Raw genomic sequence first — 16553 nt, forward strand, 5'->3', positions numbered from 1 at the left:
AAGAATCATAGAATACCCTGGCTGCTATGGCTCAGTGGATTGAGCATCGCCCTGTGAGCCAAGTGTTGCTGGTTCGATCCCCAGTCAGGGCACATGACTAGGTTGCACGTCAGGTCCCCAGTTGGGGGCGCGCGAGAGGCAACCACACAGTGATGTTTCTCACCCTCTTTCTCCATTCCCCTCTCTTTAAAACTAAATAAATAAATAAACAAAACAAATAAATTATTAAAAAATAAAATAAAAAGCTAGGCAGGAGACCTAAGATAAGGGTGGCATTCTGAGCTATTCTTTGTTTTTCTAGTGTTTTATAAGAGAGGAAAAGCCTATCAAATCTATAATTGGCCCTTCCCTTTTTGCTTGACGGTCTCAAATAAATTGTTTTTAGGTCTAAGAAAGTTAAGAATGCTCCAAAGCTTTATAACTTGGCAGTAACTTCCAAAGTTCTAGGAAGTTAAGGTTCTCTAAACTTCATAGGATTATAGATGTGAATATAAAAAATGTTCACTAAAGTTTGTTGTAGTGTTATTTTTTTATTGTGGTAAAGTATATAACATAAAAGTTGACATTTTACTATTTTTAAGTGAATGATTCAGTGGCATTAAGTTCATTCCCACTGTTGCGCAACCATCACCAGTGTCCATTCCAGAACTCTGTAATCATTCCAAACTGCAGCTGCACCTGTCAAACAATGGTTCCCCATTCCCGACTCGCACCAGCCTCTGGTGCTATTCCACCTTCTATTTCTGTAAATGTTGCCATCCTAAGGACATCATATAAGTGGGATCATACAATATTTGCCCTTTTGTGTACAGCTTATCTCACTTATCACAACTTTTCAAGGCTAACCCATGTTGCAGCATGTGTCAGAATTTCTTTAAGGCTGAATAATATTCCATCACATGTATCTACCACCTTTCTTTATCCACTGTTGCTATTTGGGTTGTTTCCATCTTTTATAGCCCTTTGGCTTCACCAATATCTATTTTGCTTGCTTATCATAGCACATAACACAGTGTAGGCTCCCACTAAATATCTGTTGAATGAATAAAATAAATGTGATAAAAATTCAGAAATCTTCAGCCTTTAGCAGTTTGTCCAGAAGGTATATTGTTCACAGAAGACAAAGAAAACACAATAAAACAAACAAAAACCTTCACCATTTCGTAGGCATGTAATGCCACTTGTGTGCCATTTAAAATCCTCTTGGCTCTACCTCCAGCTCCAGTAACTCCTGTGACTTCCAGTTTTGCACAGGTTTAACCAGATTCAGGCAGGTGCAAACTGACTGCACCTTACGATAGGCTGAGGACCCCACTTTTTCTCAGAGCTACTCTGACAGTGTAATGTAATGCAGACACCTATAGAAACACTCTCAGCATTCACTCATGCACAACTTGAAATTGTGAAGGAGCTAATGTTAATGACCATGGAGCCACTCTTGACCAATGGTGAATAGGGGAAAATTGGATGAATGCTTTGCTTTCTCATCTGCTAGGCTGACATACAGTTGCTTAATGCTCAGAGTTACTGAGACTGAGTTTTTGATAGACTGAGACAAATTGTAGCTAGGAAGTGACGCATGCATTGTGTGTAATGCTCTGGCATATGATCCTTGGGGGGAATTCCAAAATTAGTGCCACATTAAACATTCAAAAGATGCAGGAGAGGTCGTCTACATTAAATTCCTGTCTAATTGACCTGTATTGTCTTTGAAAAAAGTAAAATAAAACTGGACGGATCCTGGAAGATGATAGCGAGCTGCTGCCGTAAACTGAACCAGGGGTTAGGTCCAATGGCAGCTGTTAAGAAGAGGTGGTATCTAAACTAAAGCAAATCAATACAGTGCTTGGAACGTGGTATGAAGATACTGATCATCTAGCATGGTATTTTTCTCAATCCCCGTTAGTAAACAGGATCAAAAGCTGTTTGCTTTTACAGGAGGATATACAGCAGACACGTTCCCTCCCTCATCCTGAGGCCGATGTAACACTTCTGCCTTTTGTCAAAATATAGTCGGATGGGACCTGGGTTGTCTTGACAGTACTCAGAACTTCACACTGGTCCTTTATGGTCATAACATGCTACTTGGGTTTGGTGAATAAGAAGTGGCAAGTGCCATATTTCAGATATCCTAATAAGAAAAACCAGGTGCCACCTTCTATACTCTGAGTAGAAATCTTAGATCATCCAGTTGATTAGGTATATTTTCTGTATTACACATTACTACAGGTGACAATAGTGCTAAACTTTCTGCCATGATATAACAAGAATCCCCTTTCCTCTAGTTTCCAGTAACATTCTCCTCACTTCTTTTGAAGTCCTCACTGGCAGCCATTCTCAGGCTTCATCTAACAGTCTTTTCAAAACACTTTTACGACTGCTTTCCTCATTGTCCTTCCAGCTTCTGCCTAGTTCCAGTATGCCACTCCCATATTTTAGATTTTTGGTTATGACAACATACCTTTCCCAGGTACCTGTGGTAGATATCTATTGCTACCTAAAAAATTACTTCAAATTTTAGCAGATTGTAACCAATCAATCTTTATTGTCTTACAGTTTTTGTGTGTCAGAGATTTGGAAGTAGCTTAGCTGGGTAGTTTTGAGTCAGGGTCTCTTATGAGACTGTGGTCCAGACATTGGCCAGGTCTGCAGTCCTCTAATGACTTTACTGGTGCGAAGGTGATCTGCTTCCAAGAAGGTCATGAGTCAGCCACATGGCTGTTGGTGGATGCCTCAGTTCCTTTCCAAAAGGCTGCTTGAATACTCTCATGGCATTTCAGCTGATTTCTCCCAGAATGAATTAACCAAGAGAAGGCCAGTCAGTCAGAAGCCATCACATTCTTTTTGATCTACACTTGTACATTACATACCAATATCTCTGCAATATCCTAGTGGTTTCACAGGTCACATCTATTCACTGTCAGGGGGAATTGTGGAAAGGCATGAATACGAAGATGCAGGGACTACCTTGGAGGCTGGCTACCACAGCCTCTTTGTTTCTGAAAGCAGCACATTTCACACTTGGAATATTGCCACAGTCTACTTATTGGTTGACTTGGAAGACTGCCGGTTATGAATGGATTCTATAGTAGAGACCTCTCCAGCATGTCCAGGCTGTGTGCAAGCTACTCAGGTCACCAAGGCCCACAGATATGATATTATTAGACAGATGATGTTATCACACAGATTTCTGATAGATAAAATGACTGTGTGGAATCTCTGGCTAGACCTAATAGGAGAGTTACAGCATAGACACCTCGGGTTTAGAAGCAAGACCATGATTTTTGCATCAGAATTACTCACCTTTAGTGGAAAACAAAAAGAGTATCTCATACATACATACATGTATATATACATACATATACACACACACACCAGGTCCTAGCTTCCTATTGTGTCCTAGTAGATAGTTTGTGCTTCAGGAAGGGAAACTTAGCACATTCACCTTAGCATGTATGAATTAAATATGCAGACAGGATCCAAACAAAAATCTCTGCTAGATTTCCCTCTGCATCCCACTGTTTCTGGGTTACCCAGGAAGAATTTTTTTTTTAACCACATGTTTCCTCTTTCTCATCAGCCTATGAATTAATTACCTACTTTCCTTTAGAAATCTCTGAACCCTGCTCCCCTTCTCCTGTGTTCATAATACACATAAACCTCAACTGCACGACGAGTCTTTGGATGTCCTAACTTAGGGTACCCCCAAATGTACAACCATAATAAATTTTGGACATTTCCTCCTGTTAATCTGGCACATGATGATGTGATTATTTCCCAGCTAGTATTATTCAGAAGGTGGGAGGAAACTTATTTTTTGGATCCCACATTTTATAACATTAATACTTGATTATGATTCAAATAGTGTTATGAGATGATGGAAGTTAATGACATGTTTTATATTATATTTTACAAATGGGGGAAAGCAGGATTCAAAGAGGATAAGTAATTTTTTAAAGAGAAATCAAACATATAAGACCTGACAATAGATTACTACTATATTTGGCAACTGTAAAATCAGCTATAATTTTCACTGATTCCTCATTCATTGTCTCATCACATTTAAAGAGCTTATCCTGATTTTGTACATTTAATTTGATATTCTTAACACAATTTCTTTTAAAATTTAATTAATACTGAAGATGAAAGCTCAGCTTGATTTCTGAGTGATCTTTCCTTATCCACCAAAGTGATTTGTCATTTGAGAATTATATTTTAAATTAAAATCAAATTAAGTTAAATTAAAACTCAAGTCAAAAAGCTATGAGCTCCCCTTTTGTTTTTTAAAAATAAATTTTAAATTACTTTATGTCAGTAAATATTCAAAATTTAATTGTGGTGTCCATAAATGCATATAAAGGGATCTCCTAGACAGAATGCATATTTGTAATTAAATTAGTATTATATTGAATAGCATAGCCAGGCACTCAAATAATCTATGGGACTACTTCAAGACAGACATTTAAGCCTACATGTTTGCTTCTATCCACAGCAAAAAAAAAAATTCCTTTTAAATGACCAAATGAGAACGAAAGAGGCAAAATTATGTTTCGGTGTTGAATAAAAGAGAAGGATATTATCAATCCTTGAGAAGCTTTGAGGTCTTTTCTAGAGACCACAGTACACAAAGGATTGGAGTTAAAAGAATAAAGACTATCTTTACAGTCAAAATAGTCAAAGGATTAATCCTGTGAGAAAAAAACACCTAAAATTCCCTTAATAGATGCCCAAATCTAGAGAAATACCTGATATGAGGGGAAAAAAACAAAGAAACATACTCATAAATTGCTGGTAGGAGGGCAAACTGGCACATTTTGATGGGCATTTTTGTAATTCTAACTATAATAAAAGCTTGAACATTCATAAAACTCTTGAGTAAGTTGACCAATCTACAACAATAAATACTCATTGTGGCATAATTTTTAATGTTGTAAATGATTAGAAAAAAGACCTAAATTTTCACAAATAGAATATCGTTTAGATAAATCATGATAAATTAATACAACACACTATGCCACTGTAGTATAGATTTAATTGTGGAAATAGAAGAGCAAATGAGATTGAGTGTCTATATATATATCTGAGCCCCTCACATCTATTGAAACAGAATCGTTTTATAGCATACTGTGAAGTAAAACAGATTATAAAACAATTTATAGCACAATTTTAAATTTATATAAATATTTATTTTACTTGCCTAATGGGATGACAGCAAATTATGAATACTACTTATCTGTAGTTTATGAGATTTATGAGGAGTTTTATTAATTAGCAGTAATTTCTAATTTTTTCTGAACTAATTTGCTTGAGTAAAAACAAATAGTTTTTAAAATTCTATGAATATGAATTTTAAAATAAGGTACTGTGCAGCATTCATGAGACAGAATTTAGTCTATTACTAAGCTGTTTGTGCACTCCTTGATCTTGGCAAAGTAGAACATGCTGTTCCATAACCAAATCCAGGAGAGCAAATGCACTATCTCATCTGAATGGAGCAAACATATTTCGTCTAACAAGAAACTGGCTCATTTGAGATTTTATAACAAACAGGGACAGAAAGTAGTTCGCATAATTTTCTCATGCTCCTTTTATAGTGTTTATCTTTTATAAGGCTATTTGGAACAGTTGCTTGCCACCTGTCAATAATGTGGCCTTTTATAGACTCAGCTTCATATTGTTCTTGTGCCCTTGACATATAAAACACAGTCTCAGAAGAAGTCAGGGTTGAATGTAGTGAGCATAATACTAATTTTAAATTTAAAAGGCCATCTTTTGTAGACTGAAATAAAGAGAGTTTTGAATGACATGAAGAGAATAGGCATGTTATAAAACCTTCTTTTGCAGGAATAAAAAAACATTTCTATCAACATTTTTGCTAAGTTAGTTAAGACTTATATTTAAAGCCCTAGCCTATGGGAAACTAAGCCAAGTAGCACTAATTTAAAGTTGTTATAACAATTTTGAATGATCTTGCATCAATTCCAACTGAAAATATTTCTGTCGTGAGGCTATCAATTACATAAATATTTCGGTATATAAACTAATTGCTTTAACATATTTTTTTTTTTTTTTTAGTAGAATAAGACTTCCAGAATTTCTTTCTTGATTTACATAAAATCTGTCAGGCTAAATGTTCTACATATATTTTTTGATCTACATCTTTGATGTGTGTTGCATGATACTGAATGAACACAATCCTATGCAGAAATACAGTTCCATTTATAAAGAGATATTATCCAAGGCCTTAAGTAAAAAGCTGCAGTTTTGTGCAGTTAGAGTCCAAGTCCCCAGTATGTTATTGTGAATAAGAAAAATAAATAAAGCAAGCTTTAAACCAATGTAAATTCTTTCTGTTCTTGTTAAAAAGCAAACATCCCCCCCCCCACACACATGTGCACAAACACACACCACCTTTCCAACACCGATTTACCATTATGGAGAGGGATTGGAGTTCAATTTCACAGTTTTGTGTGGTACCTGGGAGAAGACTTTGTGTTTTCCTTGATAGAGTTTGCATGTCGTGCTTTCAAATTCCTTTTGAAACATTTGTTCTCCATGACACATGGTAGCTAATTGGTCTAACAATTCTTAGCTGTCACGAGCAATTTTAGATGTGGTCCCTTTTCTGTTTAATGTGTGATTATTTTAAAACTGCTGGAGGAAAGAAGTAGACAGCCCTTCATCATGGATGGGATCTGATTTATCAAAGGGTCTGTTAATTGGACATGTGTAATATCCAAGGTGCAGTGAAAAGATAAGACGGCAGTTAAAGCCTGCAGAGTGAATGAATTTTCTTCAGGTTCACTTGTGATTATTTTGCCACCTCCACTTTCACTGGTGCCCTCAGACATTTTATCTTCCTTCAGCCTAGAGGGTATTTTTTAATAGATTTCCATGGAATTTTTCTCAAGATTGTCTGTCTTCTGGTTCTCAATGTAAATATACTTGAAATAAAATAAACCCAACAGGATTATCTATAAATAGATGACTGATAGAAATCTTTGATGATATTTTTGGAATGAAAATTAAATTGTATTTGCATTTAGAATGTATGCTTTCTCCTAATTAAGTAAACTTTAACAATACTTAGTCATTATCAATGTGTATGAAATAGTGTAGAAGTTTTCTTGAACTCAGTTTCTTTATTTGTGCTACCATTGACATTAAAAACACAGAAGTTCTCTCTTTTCTAAACAAAATGATTGTGGAAGTTCCTTTAAAGTCCAACCATGAAAATTAAAAGACATGATCAAACCAAATATTGTAAAAGACAGGCAAAGTTCTGTCTTTAAGAGTCATGGAGTCAGTCTAATGTGATAAACAGATATTTCACAAACAATTATTCAGTAAACTAATTGCAATTGTGATGAGCATGATGTGACAGAAATGCAGGTTGTTCTGATAATGTGTAAGAAAGGAACTCTCCCTAATCTGATGTCAGTAAACAATGAGGCATTTTCAAAGTAACCATCATTCACTTTTTTTTAAAATTTTTAAGTTAGTTATTGTTTTTCTGTTACAGTTGTCCCACTTTTTCCCCCATTGATCCCCCCCAGCCCACCCCTTCTCCCACAGTCAATCCCCGCCTCGCTGTACATGTCAATGGGTTATCTACACTAGTGCCTTTACTAAACCCTTCCCCTACTTACCCCCCTTCTCTCCCTCCCCCTCACCCCCCCTGGTAACTGTTAGTCTGCTCCTTGTTTACATGCCTCTGGTTTAATTTTGCTTGTTTGTTTGTGTTGTTCATTAGTTTCCTGTATTAGGTGATACTATATGGTATTTTTCTTTCGTTGCCTGGCTTATTTCACTAAGCATAATTCACTTTCATTTTTGCAAAAACTTAGAAGTAAGCCTGGAGGTTGTGCTAAAATTTTGTTCATAAGTTAAATATCTTAACCACTTCTTACCTATGGTAATTTCAAATTTAATAGTTAGCTAGTGTTGTATAGTTCTGCTTCATAGTTTTTAAGATTTTGTTTTTGGTGTGTGTTTTCCTTACTCAGCAATTACATGCAGACTTGAAGTCAGTTCACATTTTATATACTCAGATTTTTATAATAAAATATTAATTGTCATCAATTAGTTTAAACACACCCATTAAAAAATATAATTAAGTAACTTTAAGTCCAAATGTATAATTTGCTATAAAAATTTTTATGTTTATTTTGAGGATAAAAGACTAATTCTTAATAGTCTTAATATGATTCATAAGTCTAATTTCTTAATTAATATCAAAGATTAGAAAACAATAAAATATCAAGAAGTTCTCCTGAGTTATATCTGGAATTTAGACTCCGATTAATGCAAGACACATATATTCTGAAATTTAGATGTAATGGCATGTAGCTTACTCCTAACTAAAGGGTCCAAAATAAACCTATCTTTATATGCTATGTTTAGGATAGGAAATAAGGATTACTGATTTGTTCAAGCACAGTGGGGAAAAGGAATAAATACCAAAGATAATGTGGAATTAATTCTAAATTTTTATACATATTACTATGTTCCCATATTGAGAAGCATCCTAGGTTCTGTAATTCTTAAACTGAATATTTACAAAATCTCTAAGAGAGCATCAACAAATTTATGAGTATATATCTTCCTTTGACAAATAAAAATAATGTTAATATATCATCAGGTATTACATGTGGACAGATGTAACAAACTCACTAACTTTCTTAGCTCATAAAGTTTTTGACATCAGCACTGTGGGAAGACTATTTCTGTAAATGATCCCTTTTCTATTTACAACTCCATTATTCCATTTGTAATGAAGTTAACATTATCAAATTATAAACACCCTCCTAGCTAAACAAAATTTAATGTTTAAATTAAATACAATAGGCAGGTTCTTTATATTTCATTCTTTGTAGATTAATCATTTTGAATAGGTGTATCTAAGTCTTGAGATCTAAAGTCTAGGATAAATCACACAACTACAAGTCAGAATTGGAATCTAAGATGAAGTTTGGTTTTGTTATTCATTCAAGATGCGAACCTGGCAAATCATTTCCCCTTCTTGTTACCAGTTTTTCTCATCTATAGTGACTCTGTTGGCCGCATTTAGTGGGTTTCACTTTAGAGCAACAGAAACATCTTGTCAAAGTCTTATCATAATCTCAATATATATAAAAATAAATAATAATAATGGACCACATTTTGAAAATCATGCAACTATGGGATCATTACATTTCTTTAAAATTCCAAAATAATATGATTCTCAACTTTATAATTGAGATTTATCTGTTAAAGCACTGAAATTCTATTATCTACATTAAAAGAGAAACAATACATGCAGATATAAGAGAGTTTCAATCTATGCTAAGAAGGATTCAAAGGAAAAGGCCCACTTTTCACAATAAAGCCACTGATTTAAGTATCCCATAAAAGAGCTCTATAATAGCAGATAGTACATACCTAGGAATTTGGAATTTTAGCAATGAATAGATTGCTAAAATTCCAAATAACCCTTCAATGTTCAGAACATAGCTATAGTCTTTTAGTTAAATTTAAATTCTCTTGTCTATTTTTACACTTCACTGGAAGTGAAAAATGATCACTTTAAAGGCAGAATGTTCATAAATGAAGATTTTTCACTTTGGTTACCAGTAAGTAAACACTTCTGTCTGCACACACATACAGCAACTATGAGACTCTTACAGTCACAATGTGTAGCAACAGAAAATGAAGTAGAACAGAGGATATTCTACAAAATAGTTAATTGCTCTGGAAAGAAAAGCCTGCAGAAGAAGTTGTTCTTCACATGGGTCCATTTTCTTTCCCAGTTACTGAAATCAATCATGGTTCTGAGGCAGGAGTAATGGGTTTTCACTGTGACTAATTTCTGATGTCCTTTATGAGCAAGAGTTCTTTTACAATCTAAAATTAAGGAAATGAATAAAAGCAATCTTTTAATAATCCCAAAAGGACCTGGAGTGAAAGTGTCCCAGCAGTTACCTTATATAGACTCTGACACAGTTCCCCTTCCCCAATACTGAGTGCAGATCATTACTTTCTAACAGTCAATGTAGAGAGACCTACTTTAGAACACTTCAGGGAAGTGAATGTACTAGGTCTTGAAATGTCTTTCTGGAATATAAAGTAAGCTATAGTTTTTGTCTAGTAGCACTAACTCCTGTGTCGTTTTTAGGTCCGTGGGGCCGATGCATGGGAGACGAATGTGGTCCAGGAGGCATTCAGACCCGTGCTGTGTGGTGTGCTCATGTGGAAGGATGGACCACGTTACATACCAACTGTAAGCAGGCCGAGAGACCCAGTAACCAGCAAAACTGCTTCAAAGTTTGTGACTGGCACAAAGAGCTATACGACTGGAGGCTGGGACCCTGGAACCAGTGTCAACCTGTGATTTCGAAAAGCCTGGAGAAACCCCTTGAGTGCATTAAGGGGGAAGAAGGCATTCAGGTGAGAGAGATCACGTGCATCCAGAAGGAGAAGGACATTCCTGCGGAGGACATCATCTGTGAGTACTTTGAACCCAAGCCGCTCCTGGAGCAGGCCTGCCTCATCCCCTGCCAGCAAGATTGCATCGTGTCTGAGTTTTCTGCCTGGTCGGGATGCTCCAAGACGTGCGGCAGTGGGCTCCAGCACCGGACGCGGCACGTGGTGGCGCCGCCCCAGTTCGGAGGCTCGGGCTGCCCCAACCTGACGGAGTTTCAGGTGTGCCAGTCCAGCCCGTGTGAAGCCGAAGAGAGCATGTACAGCTTGCACGTGGGCCCCTGGAGCACGTGCTCTGTGCTGCACTCGAGACAAGTGAGACAGGCAAGGAGACGTGGGAAGAACAAAGACCGGGGAAAGGACCGAGGGAAAGGCATGAAGGATCCGGAGGCCCGGGAACTCATTAAGAAAAAGAGAAATAGAAACAGACAGAATCGGCAAGAGAACAAATATTGGGACATCCAGATTGGATATCAGACCAGAGAGGTCACCTGTACAAACAAGACCAGGCAAGCTGCTGACCTGAGGTAACATTTCATTACCATTAATTACACCTGTCTCTCTGTCAGGACCATGGGCTAGGGAGTCCTTCAGACATGCTCTGATAAATCCTGGAACTCACAACCTACGATGAGCTACCCTCAAGTGTAACTTTTTCCATTTAAGGCATTTAAGCTGTGTGGGTGTCCTGGCATTGTTTCTGTGTTGCTCATGTATACAACTTGAGTTCAATTTCCTTTCAAAATGAGAGATTCTCTGAAATCTGATACTGCTCTTTTAGGTCAATAGTGATGTTTACACCTATAATGAAATAAACAACCAACAACAAAAAGAAACCATTTAAAGGCTAGAATTTTGGGATTTGGAATTCAGACTTATTTTACTGAGAATAAAACACTTGTAATCTCTCCAAGTTTATAGCATTTTCAGAATTACCCTATAAACAAAAGCTAAACAACCACCCAGGGAGCTATACCTAAGAATATAAAATGGGTTCATTTTCCCCAGAGAAGAAAAGGGGAATCAATAGAAATTAAGGTAAGTAGCTGATCTTTAATCATGAGTTTCCTAGTTTAGAAAACATGTAATTAATTGGCTGCATTTTCAAGACAAATTATTTGTCAAATTATCTCTGGGTAAATAATGACAATATTAAGAAAGACTTTTTCATGTGTGATTTATATTGTGAAAACACTTACTGAGGATTATTCATTAAGGATTATCTAAAGAATATGATGTTCGCTGGGTATTCTGAATTTTGCTCTTGGATAAACCAGACCATTTGGGAGTGGCTAATGTGTATCATCTGCATAACTGCCTTTTCTGAAATATTTATGCAGTTATGATTTGGACTGAACTGAGAAATTATGGCAATATCATTCAGAATTTTATAACATATATATTGTAGAAATGACACTGAAATATCATCTACTCCAGCAGACGTCTGTTCTTTAATTAAAAGCACATAAGATGAATTTCGCTGAAGTCACAACCCATGTGCTTCTGGTGAATGCTGCATTCTTTTCCTTATGGTCCCTGGAAAGCTTGTAAGAGATTATTTTCCTGTTTATTGTGGCTGTTGGGAACATAAATAGGACTGTGTGACATGTGTGCTGTTTACTAACATACCCCCTTTGGCTTCGTCTGTTTCTTACCCTCATTATTTTTCTTCATTCATTTTTGTCTAGTGATTTTGCTATCCTCAGATTTTGAAAGCTGGTTTGAAGCCTTTTTAGTGCTGGATATAGTTTAATTTAATGAGTAAACAAAGAAACCATTGACTAATCTAAGACAGTAATTTCTCTCTGCGTAGCATTGTTCTGGTCTCTGTTTTTAGGATATTTGCTACTCCCTCCCCTCTGTGGGCTTAACACATTGCGTTTTCTCTCAGCCCTACAGTAATTTGCTCTTTCTCTTCTGGTGTCATCAGCCCAGCACCCTTCCTGGTCTTGCTCATGGCAGCTTGTTCTCCTGCCTTCACTGTCCAGGTTTCTTACAACTTCTTATGTGTCTATGTGTATATATGGGTGTGTTCAACTCTCGTTCTATGTCATGTGTATTTTCAAGTGAATCCCTGTTTTTATTCTTTTATGACTATCCTTATTCTCCTAATTTCTTAATCTCTTTCCTGCCAAGTAATTGGATGAGCGCCCAAGATGACTTGAGCTGTCTCCTGCTGTCACTGGGGTTAACATGCTCGAGACATTTAATTTAATGTTGACTACTCAGCTAAAAGTATAATTAGGATAGTACCTACCACTGCATAGAGCCTAACATACCCATCTACTTGTTTGAAATATGCAAGTATATTTTAAAATCTGTAGATCATTTATCAGGTGCTTATATTCTATTAGAAATAACTAATTATTCTAATAAAATGATAGTTGTATGTATGTTGTAACTTATTAGGGCATAAATTAAACATAATGTTAAATTGGTTAATAATATTTTTCTTATTTAAAAATTATATGTAATCATATACATGAGTAAACACATATGATTATGATAAAGTCTTAGTGAAGAAGAGGCAAAAATCAGATAGTTGGACCTAAATTTTGCTCAAACATTATACCATATCAGTAAAGCTAATAAAATTAAGACTAAATAGATAACACCATCAAAGCACAGGGCCACAGATATGGACTTAGCAATTAAATTTAAAGTATTTCATCCAATTGAGAAACAATTTTATCAAGTAAGATAATGAAAAATTATTTAATATGGCTTAAAAATATTATTAGCCCTCACCAATGTGGTTCAGTTGATTGGGCATCATCTTGTGGACCAAGAAGTTGCTGGTTCAATTCCCGGGCAGGGCACTGCTTGTGTTGCAGTTGCAGTTCCCAGTCTGGCCGTGTGCAGAGGGTAGCTGATCGATGTTTCTTTATCACTTTGATGTCTCTCCCTCTCTTTTTTCCTCCCTTCCCCTCTCTCTAAAAATAAATAAATAAAATATTTGAAAACTTATTACTGCTTTCCCCAGCTCCATTTCGGTTTCTCAACTAAAGATCCCATACTGACTTCCTGCCAAGATAGAGGCATAGGTAGACACACTTCGCCTCCTCACACAACCGTAAGAAGGATTACAACTAACCTCAAAATAAAAAACAAACAGAACTGCCAGAAAATCAAACTGTGTGGAAGTCTGACAACCAAAACTTAAGGAAGAAGTATTCATCCAGCTGGATAGGAAGGGCAGAGATGGGGAGCTGAGACAGAGAGGATGCAGTGTAGTGGTGGCGAGGTGGGGGTAGCTGTGGGAAGGGCAGTGGATAAAAGCCAGGAGGGATGCCTGGGGAATGATCCCAGCCCCAGGCCAGATCATGCAGCCCAGGGTTCCAACTCTGGGAAAATAAAGCCTCATTGCTTCTGGCCATAAAAACCAGTGGGGTTGAGGTGGTGGAAGAAACTTTCCATCTCTCAGGAGAGTCTGTTTAGAGGGGCCCCACAATCTTAGAACACATACAAACCTACCTGCTCTGGGAACCACGACCAGGGAAATAGCTAGAGGGGCACCAGTTGCATACGGGAAGTGGGTGAAGTGACTAAAAATGGGGTGAATACTGAGCAAGCAGCATTGTTCCCTCTCTAACCCCTCCCCCACGTACAGGGCCACAAAGCTGTGAAACAGGTACCCACGCACTGACAAATACCTAAGGCTCTGCCCCTTTCAATGTAACAGGTGCTCCAAGACAGGAAGTCAAATCAGCTCTGCCTAATATACAGAAACAAACACAGAGAGGCTGCTAAATTGAGGAACCAAAGAAATATGGCCCAAGTGAAAGAACATATCAAAACTCCAGAAAAAGAACTAAATAAAACAGAGATAGCCAACCCATCAGAGTTCAACACACTGGTGTTAAGGATGCCCAGAGAACTCATTGAGCATGGCAAACACATAAGGGACAAAATGGAAGCTACACTAAGTGAAATAAAGAAAAATCCACAGAGAACCAATAGTGAAGGGAAGGAAGCCAGGTTCAAATCAATGAATTGGAATGTAAGGAAAAAATAGTCAGCCAGTACAGAATGAAGAAACAAGAATTCAAAAAAAATGACAAGAGAATAAGAAGACTCTGGAACATCTCCAGAAGTGCCAACATCTGAATCATAGGAATTCCAGAAGGAGAAGAGAAAAAGCAAGAAATTAAAAACTCACAACTATCAACAACTTAATCTAAAAAAAAAACAAAAAGAAAAACAAACTAAGCAAACAACTAGAACAGGAAACAATCATAGATATGGAGATCATATGGAGGGTTATCAGTGGGGAGGAGGAAGAGTGAGAATGGGGGAAAAGGTACAGGGATTAAGAAGCATAATTGGTTGGTACAAAATAGACATGGGGGGGTGTTAAGAATAGTAAAGGAAATTGAGATGCCAAAGAACTTATATGCACAACTCATGGACATGACAGGGAAGGGGGGTACCAGGCAGAGGGGGGCAAAGGAAAAAATAGGACAACTATAATAGCATAATCAATAACATATACTTAAAAACTCTTATTAAAATTGCTAAATGAATTTAGATAAACCTTAGAATATTGGGGAAGAAATTAATAGGCAAATAAAAATAATTTTAGCAGAATTACTCCTAAAGCTTCCAAGTTAAAGAAGATGGGTCTGCCCTGCTTTTCATGTCACAGTCCTAAACCACAATTGACAGAAAAGATTTGGAGAATGTGGCAAAATTAGATGTAACTGAGGGAGGAAACTTATAGCAGCATTATATCTTTGCAGCTTTCATGAAGTCAAATGTCTGAGTAGTCTGAACTTTCTGAGGGACCTTGCCAAAGACACCTCCTTGATAGGGCATGGTCTGCATTAGTGACGTGGCCACTGAAGACTCTTTGAATTCTCTTTGAAAACAGAATGGCATAATAGGCGGGACTGAACAAGGAAGCTCACTATGCCATTACTGCCAAGAAAAGATGATCAGTTGATGGACTGAGGAATTAATGTTTTGATAACCAGTAGAAAACAATTCTAAATCACTGCACACACTGTGAATGCTAAGCCACTCCCTGTGAACCAGTGAGTTTCAGCCAGGCTTAAATAGAGTATTACCGCAGCACAAGAGTTGCTATAAAAGTATGGGCAAAGATAGATACGGTATTACATTTTTCTTTTCTGAACCAAAAAGAGAAAGAATTCAGTAGTCAAAGAAGAGTTAAGAAAACTGAATGAGTTTAAAAGTCATTTGGCAGAGTGCATAAAGGAAATGGAGAATTCTAAAACAAGAAAAGAAATGAAATTCACATTAGAAGAAACAAATATGAGAAAATATTCTGTGGGAAGAAGAGTAAATGATATAAAGAACAGTTTGAGAATATCAGGTAAACTGTAATTATTTTTGATTGATGGATATAGAAACAAAGGACATCACTATATGAAATTCTGATATATTGAAGATAGGACCAGAAAAAATTAGAACAGACAAAACGAAAGCACAAAGATATAGTAGAAGACTGTCCTCAAGTTAAGGAAACCTTTAATCCACAGATTGAAATTGAACAGGGCCAATATTCTTTTAGAAGAGGCTAAAATAATGTCCTCATGGAAGAACTTATATAGAACAATTTTTATATAGATAGATAAACAAGGAGACATCAAACTGAAAGCCAGAAGAACAATACTCAGTTCTGAAACACTAGATGCATTCTCTTTAAAGGAAAAAATAAGACAGGACAGCACATTATTTCCACTGGTAGGTAACATTCATCTGCAAGTACTAGTCAATGTAGTTGAAAGGAGAAAAATGAAAATTGGAGAGAAGATGGAAAAATTAAGACTTTTCCCCCAGAACTGTATAGAAAACTCAAGATAATCAATTGAAAATATAAATAGTAAAATAACTTAATGAGATAGATGGACAGAAAGATAATAACCCAAGATTAATGTATTCTCTAGATGCAACAATTAGCTCAACATTGATGGAAACAAAGGATTAAAATATCCCATTTACAACAGTGAAAAAAAGAAAATCTGAAACAAGCCTAACTATAAAAATTCTGCATATAATACCAGACTTGGAAAAGTAAAAAAGTAAATATGTTCTTGTTAGAACATGTAGTAAATACAAGACTTGTTCCTACA

At 36.4% G+C, this 16553-nt stretch overlaps 1 protein-coding gene across 1 annotated transcript in view; it reads left to right on the top strand.

Moving 5' to 3' along the window:
* Positions 1–16553, top strand: part of THSD7A (thrombospondin type 1 domain containing 7A) — a 268582-nt gene that overhangs the window by 45387 nt on the left and 206642 nt on the right. The window contains exon 3 of the mRNA XM_090286859.1: positions 10154–10985. Within this exon, the coding sequence (XP_090142985.1) occupies positions 10154–10985 (832 nt within the window). The remainder of the gene's footprint in view (positions 1–10153; positions 10986–16553) is intronic.

This window comes from Furipterus horrens, unplaced genomic scaffold, assembly GCF_987537825.1.
Source record: "Furipterus horrens unplaced genomic scaffold, mFurHor1.1.pri manual_scaffold_9, whole genome shotgun sequence".
NCBI lineage: Eukaryota > Metazoa > Chordata > Mammalia > Chiroptera > Furipteridae > Furipterus > Furipterus horrens.